At 48.9% G+C, this 7,544-nt stretch overlaps 1 protein-coding gene across 1 annotated transcript; it reads right to left on the bottom strand.

The window, feature by feature from the left end:
* Window positions 1–4,519: 4,519 nt before the first annotated feature.
* Window positions 4,520–7,091, bottom strand: LOC103654551 (auxin transporter-like protein 3). The gene is made up of 6 exons (NM_001346984.1): window positions 6,600–7,091; window positions 6,341–6,453; window positions 5,969–6,152; window positions 5,750–5,847; window positions 5,406–5,613; window positions 4,520–5,298 (listed from the first exon to the last, which is right to left on the bottom strand). The coding sequence occupies exons 1-6, from the start codon at window positions 7,002–7,004 to the stop codon at window positions 4,849–4,851; spliced, it is 1,458 nt and encodes a 485-aa protein (NP_001333913.1). The 5' UTR covers window positions 7,005–7,091; the 3' UTR covers window positions 4,520–4,848.
* Between the last annotated feature and the right edge of the window lie 453 nt (window positions 7,092–7,544).

Consider the following 7,544-nt stretch of genomic DNA (forward strand, 5'->3'; position numbering starts at 1 on the left):
GTCTGTGGTACCAATGTAGCAGCACACAGTGTTGAAGGCCATCAGACATGCTTGAGCTCTTTCAGTATTTACAATGGTAGGTCTCGTAATGCTGATGCATGACTGAATGGGCCGTTAAATTATGTCCTTGATATCCTCCCTCTTAACTAAGTAATTTTAACGTAGAACCATTGCTTCATCCAAGACATTGGCCATTTCTTCTGAAAGGTCAGAACAGGGTGTCTTGCATCAGAGCGATATACGAAGGAGTAGCAGCCAAAATTGTTGTGATATTGTTCCTTTCCAACTGCCTTCGCCTGGTAAGAGAGTTCGTGGATGTTACAGAAGCAGTCGACATCTAGCTCTAGGCCTTGGCTCTTCATTGCCTAGATGAAAACTCCAACTTTAATCAAACCTTCGGGAGAAAGCTGATGAAGGAATATTTCAAACCTCTTTAGCACTTCGACCAGCATTATGTGTAGGGGAAATCGAAGCCCAGCTTTCATAAAACTTCAGAAAACTAGTACTTCGTCTGCCTCAGGAAGAGGAACATTGTTCTCCCCTCCGCCTCGCACTATGGATGTATCATGAAAATATTTGCCCTTCATTGTCTCAATTTGTCCCTTTTGACAGTAGATTTTTCAAAACAACGTGACTTGGCCTCCATGGCCGATCTTAAGCATCATCATTTCCACTATCAATATCAAAATTCTTGTCATCTCCAGAATCTTCAGACAACCCAGCTAAAATTTCATCGGTTATTTTTTCAACATTGGTCTTCTCCATGGATTCATAAAATCCAGCCAATGCAGCATCATCACTCCTCTTATCTTCGACCATCTCAGCTTTGACTAAGTAAAGAGTCGAAGCTAGAAAATGAATACAATTGCAATAGCTCAGAAAAACCATCGTATACGATGGCACGAAAAATATTTTGTCGCAGCCCTCATATATATATACAAAACACCACTACAAAGTGGACCCCACAAGTTTAGAAAGTTCCGCTATTCTAGCGAAGGGAAGGTGTTTTTTCGGACCTTCGGCATAATGCCTTTGTTTGTTTCACAGTCTGAGTTTGTTACAAAGAAACAAACTAATACTGAGAGGGGCTACTGTTGGGGGCCTTCGTCTTTCGAAGGTCCTCAAAAACAAGATTAATCATTGGTTATAAGCATATTTGTTAAGCATTGCAGGAGCTTCGAGATCAGACTATCTTCGGTATAGAACGGTGAAAGGGTAATGAAGGTAGCTTCGTCATAACAACATAGGAAGATGATGCAAGGAGAAGGTGCTATCCAAGTTGCTGAAGGCAAAAGACAATATTGTCCCTGTGCTATTTGTAAACCCCATGTGTAATCTCTAAGGTGTAATATCGTACGATTGCGGTATCGGTAAGGGACAACGAGAACAAACGAACACGGTAGGCTTCCCTATCAACCAATTCTCCCAAGTGTGCTAAGAATTGGCCTATATGTTCGTGCGTGCTTTTCTTGCCTTCACCGGAAAAAATAGAGAAGTCTGGTATCCTAGTCCCTTTGGATATGGCATGGCGTTGAATTGGTGGCTATAAGGCTTCTGGTACGATTGCCCTGTGCCTGACACACTAACACCAAGTTTGTCTTTGAACATCCCGGCCACCCCATCTCTGATCTTTTCCGCCATGTTTAGTGAACATCCATTAAGCTTCGGGTGACAATCTCAGGTTGCCTGACATTATTTTGTCAGCTTTCCTCCTAGGGATGTTCCAAATGTGTGTTAGATGTCCTATTAGTGACACCCTCTCCTGCCCTATATCTCTCGGGCTCTTTGTTAGCTGAAGAATATTCGGTCATGTGCATGTGAGAGGGCATGGCATGATTATAATTTACTGTCAGTGGGGTAGCGTAGTGTTGCTGCGATGGGTGTAAAAACTGTGCATATTGCGCAGCCCCTAGTGCTGCGTACGCATACCCGGATGGTCCAGCGTAAGGGGCCAGACGGTCCGCGAGCGGGCCAAACTATTCGAGGGTATATCCAGACTGTCCGGCCGTATATGGTTTTGCCTGGGTAGTTTCGTACCCGGACCGTCTGTCGTAAGGGACCGGACGGTCCAAGATCGGACTGAATGGTCCGGGCTTGTACCCGGATGATCCGGCCATGTATGGCGTGACTTGAGTGGTCTGCGCGTGGACTCGCGTAGAGTCGGAAGGTTCAGCAAAATACGTCGTTCGGTCCGTGACATATGCAGACAATCCAGCATAAGGTGTCAGACAGTCCGCGATAGGGCTGAATTGTCTGGGGTTGTACCAAGATGATCCGGCCATGTACGACATGGCCTGAGTGATCTGTGCGCGGGCCTGTGTAGGGTCGGACGGTCTGGCGAAATACGACGGACGGTCTGTGATGTAGCCAGACTGTCCGAGAAGACTCTCGGACGGTCCGACTGTATCTAGAGCTTGTCGTGTGCTTGGTGGTGGCGGTTGTGATGGCGACATGAACGTGTGCATCGGCATACCATATGACGGCTAGGCCAAGGGTGACCCATTTGTAGCCGATGTGTTAGGCGCGGGTGGCTCTGTATTAGACTCACGCGAGGGAAAACGAGGGGTAGTCGATTTCTCGTATGAATGCATATACCTTTTAATAGATTTGTCTATATATTGCTTTAATTGATCTCCTTGTTGTTCCATGAAAGTCGTAAGAGATAGATCTAGAACATTTATAGAAGGAGCCTGAAGTGGAGGTAGGAGAGATTTCATATCGATCTCCCCTTGACAAATGATCTTCTAGTGGCGATCCACCGTGAAGTGTGACAAGTACTTTTTCGTCGCCTTTTCGCGCCATTCGGAGAGTTGTCGCAGCAGTTCCACCTCTCCTTGCCGCGTTGTTCGATCCATTGTCTCACACCTCCTCCTCGTGCCCTACGAGGTCCTCAAAGGGCTGCTGGTCATCAGCCGGGAGTGCCTCCATGGCCAGCTTGATGATGTTGGTGGTGGAGACGTTGGTGTGATCCTTGGAAGCGGCCCACGTGGGCCGATTTTTAGCAGATCTAGACACCCTTGTCCCTAGCGGAGTCTCCAAAAAGTATGTTAGTGTTGATCTGGGTGCCAAACATTGGAACGAACCACCTGGTGGTGCTCCGTGCAGAGGCGCGGATGGTCCGCAGCACATGGCCGGACGGTCCACGACCTGGGCGCAGGAGCAGATCCTCCTCCGCATGCTTCCAGACGGTCCGCGCCTGGGGCCGGACGGTCTGCGCCTTGGGCTGGACAGTCCGCGATAGCGCAGAGGGTCTTCTTCTCCACGAAGAACCCTAGAACTCGCCTTGGGAGAGATCCCGTAGAGGGGAAGAGTTCCTAAGGCATTGCTCCAGGTCGGCAGGACGCCCGGTGCTCCTCTAATTAGTAGAGTCGAAGAGAGATTGTTGTGGAAGACTAAATTAGATCTAAACCTAAGGCTAAATTACTCCTACTCCTAGGAATTAGAATAACGATGCAAATAAGGTAAAATTGATAAGTAGATTTGATTGTATCGATTGTGTGGGGTTCAATCGACCATAGCCCTTCATCTATATAAAGGGGGAGATCTGGACCTGTTACAAGTCGGTCCTCGAGTTAATCCTCCTGAAGGTTGAGCTAATAAATCCCGTAAAAAATCCGGAACCCTAACTGATTCTGCGTACGCGCTGACGGTCCGTGCCGCTAGGGTGTGTTTGGTTGCAATGACAGGACAGGACGGGATGGAACGATCTCTCAAATAATGTTGTTTGGTTCAGGATCAAAGGTTAAGACAGGACTATCTTAGTATTGTCCCCAGTTGACTCTCAAAATTAGAGGGACGCAAGAGGACGACAGGGGACGTTCCTGTCATGGCTCTCCCGCAACCAAACGCACCCTAAAAGTACCTGTGTGATATGCTGGACTAACTTAACATGGACCCCAGCTAGGCAGCCACCAAAGTGTATCATGCAACAACATGAGAGTAGCCTCCAAAGTCCATCATGCTACCACTTGTTTAGTACTGAATCTTCTCTGCATAGTCTGGACTGGCTGCACGCATGATAACCTTTCAGGACCAGATGTTAAAATGCATTCAAGTAGTCCAGTAGTCGTCCTTTCTTCAGAGCAAAGCCAGGCATGGACCAGGACCACACATGCAGATGGGCATCCAGCCTGCAATCAGCTCCCCAACGTGCAGCCACACGCTGTCAGTTCCAGTTCGTCTTTCTACATAGACATAGTACTAGCAACCTTTTTTTGTAGGACCCAGACGAACGATAGATGGACCAGCCTATGCACGCAGGTTCTTCCTCCTCTCTCCTCCAAAGTGATTCCAGCTCCATGCGTGATCATACAATAGCATGCATTGTCCATGTTGTAAACAATGGACATGGATACAAACACTTGTGGATTTTTTTTATATTTGGAATCAGAAAGAAAAACAGCTCAAACTATATATCTGAATGTAGCCCCCTTCCTTTCTTTTGTTCATGGTAACATCATCATGCATGTCGCAATGTAGTAGTACAACCTAGCTAGATTTGACAAGGCAAGCATGACCATTTTTTCTCCGGAAAGATAGATTCAAATATCAGTCTGAATTGCATGGCTACAACGTAACTCTCACACGTAACGCTTAATTCGATCAATATCAATATATATCTTAACGAGAGATACACACATCCGTTCGTAGCGCATACATACCGACAAGGACACACCATGTGGATCGTCGTCATACATACGTCGACATGGAAATTGAACACCCTCTTCGTCATGATCTTGTGATGTCTCTCTCTCTCTCTATGACTAGGCATATGCATATGTTTCCTCAAGAAATTCAAGCATGCATATGAATTTGTTGATATATTAATCTTGGTGGTCGATCATCGAGTCAGTGCCTCGGTGGGCACTGGTAGCACCTGGTGAAGAGACCAAAGGTGTTGACCTGGCGGACGAAGTTGACGGTGCTGGCCCAGCCACCGAAGCCGAAGCCGACGACGAGCACCCACGCCACCACGAAGAAGTTGGCGGCGTACATCCCCGCCCAGCCGCCCAGCCCGCGCGGCGGCCGCTCCACGGCGTTCTCCCTGGCGGCCGGCGGCAAGAAGGTGGCCATGTGCGCCAGCGCCGGGATGATGTAGACGGTGAAGCTGACCAGCAGCGAGCCCACGGTGGAGTTGATGGGGCCGAAAAACGGGAAGACGACGGCCAGGAACCAGATGGGCGCCACGATGGGCAGCCGCGCGGCGGCGCGCAGGGCCACGCTCCCCGTCTCGTGCACGCCGATCAGCTTCTCCCACACGAAGTAGAGTGGCGTGCACGCGAACCCGAACGTGATGAACTGCACATATGATGCATGGCGATTATTGGTCTTTATTAGCTAGGGATTAATTCGATCGTGTTATTTTTCTCACTATCATCGTTGTACGTATATATATAATTATATACCTGGTGGATGAGCATGAAGATGACTGCGGCGTCGCGGAAGCCGGAGCGCGGGAGGAGGGCGAAGGCGTTGGAGTGGTCCAGGAGCATGTCGCCGAAGGCCCAGTAGACGGCGGAGGCGGACGGCAGCGTCAGCGTCAGCACGTACAGCGTCGCCACCAGGTAGATGAGCTTGAACTTGTGCGGTTTCCACATCGCGTGCATGATCTCCCTGCACCAACCGGCCCATTTGTACACACACTGTGACACTCATCACGTACGTACGTAGCTCTGAACTCTGAAGTGACCTAAACTTCACTTCTGCTGTGTGTGGGTATAGATATAGACTGCTGGCAGCTGAGGCTTACACAGTGACAGCATGGCCTCCAAAGGTGTAGAGGATGTTGGTGGCACCGGTGAAGTAGAGCACCATCTTGCTTGGGCCCGAGTGCGTCACACCTTCCACCTATAATATTGTCGTCCATCAATTAATGTTTGGTACGGCCATATACACGATCTGCTGGACATAGCGCAAGCAGGCGATCAATCGACTAGTGCATCATATCACACGCTCAGCGCATATATACCTGACCGTGTGCGATGGCGGCAATGGTGAGGTACCATGCGGTGTAGGTGGTCATGAGGAGGCCGAGGAAGGACCAGATCCGGTAGTTGTGGAAGGAGGGGATGAACACGGTGGTGGCGCAGCAGGCGCCGAAGATGTACGTCCACGTCCGCTTGTCATACTTGTCGTTGATGTAGTAGATGTTGCTGCTCATATATGTATATATCGATCCATGGATCACTCATATATAGGTAGCTAGATCAGAGCGTAATTACAAGATCGATTACACTACACTTTTAATGCTTGCAGTTATTAATTAGGAAAAGCTTTGATTGTGTTAATTGTATATGAGTTTTATCGATGGATGCGAATGTAGGCATGAATGGATGATTACCTTGCACATGCGATGAGCTGGATGACGGAGCCGAAGAGGAGGAAAGTGCAGTTGAAGAAGAGGCCGACGTTCCTCCAGTGCTTCCCCAGTAGCCCATCCAGAACCTCAAACCACTGCGGCTCCCCAGAAAAAAAAGACAATTATTGGTGTAGAATTTCCACAAACTTCTGATGGTGTTAATTCAAACCAAAATTTGGAACAAACAAAATACAAGTATAGCTAGCAAATAGTCATATATATATACACATGACACACGCACCTGGATGACATGGTTCCTGAAGTCGACCTTCTCGCGCTCCTTCCTGGTGCGGTACTCGACGTAGAGGATGCTGATGAGGTAGGCGGTCCAGCTGCCCATGAGGCCGTAGAAGAGCTGGAACACCACCCCGGATGCCATGCCCAGCTGCGAGAAGGAGTAGGGCAGCGTCAGCAGCACCTGCGCCACCTGGTTCGACGCGCAGCTGAACCACGCGTCGTACACCGACCCGCCGTGCCAGAACAGGCTCGACAGGGCCTTCTTCTTGCCGCCGCCCCTGGAGCTGGATGAAGTGGACGACGCCGCGCCGCCGCTGGGTTGCTGGTCATGGTCTCCGCCGCCGCCGGGCTCGTGCTCCATCTCCATGTAGTTCCCTGCCACGATCGTCTCCACCTTCTCCGATGCCATCCTGCAGAGCTGTCGCCTCACTTCTTCCTGTTCCTGAGCGATGGATCTCTCCTGATAGCTAGCCTTTCTCCCCTCTCGCGGCAATGATCTGATGGCACTGCTGCGACGAGAATACTATATATATAGCTAGGCTCGAGCTGGCGAATCATAGAGACTGGGAAAAAAAGGCATGCATGTGTCACTGTAGCTGACTAGCTTTGATGGATGCTTGCATAGTTGCATTTACATGGACGGGGCAGAGCACGAGCGGCCTGGCCCATGCGCGCGGCTGCTGACATGCAGCTTCTCATCTTTCTTTTCCAATAATTTTCAGTTTATATATATATATATATATATATATATATATATATATATATATATATATATATAGAGAGAGAGAGCTACGACAAGGGTAGGTTGGGGATCGATAGTCCATAGTCGTTGGTACATGTATGGTGTGTTTGGTTTGTGGAGTCACTTTATGCTTCATGAGTTGATGCATCATAAGTTCATTTCACCAATTTTGGTGGAATACCCACTGCTCGTGTATATACTAATTAT

This window comes from Zea mays, chromosome 4 (assembly GCF_902167145.1).
Source record: "Zea mays cultivar B73 chromosome 4, Zm-B73-REFERENCE-NAM-5.0, whole genome shotgun sequence".
Taxonomy (NCBI): domain Eukaryota; kingdom Viridiplantae; phylum Streptophyta; class Magnoliopsida; order Poales; family Poaceae; genus Zea; species Zea mays.

What these genes read in the sequence shown, in the direction of transcription:
- LOC103654551 (NM_001346984.1), bottom strand. Translation starts at nt 7,004, where the DNA reads ATGGCATCGGAGAAGGTGGAGACGATCGTGGCAGGGAACTACATGGAG. An exon ending in CCGCCATCGCACACGGTCAG is followed by an intron (nt 5,848 to 5,968) that starts GTATATATGCGC and finishes ACAATATTATAG; the next exon opens with GTGGAAGGTGTGACGCACTC. An exon ending in GGAGGCCATGCTGTCACTGT is followed by an intron (nt 5,614 to 5,749) that starts GTAAGCCTCAGC and finishes CGGTTGGTGCAG; the next exon opens with GGAGATCATGCACGCGATGT.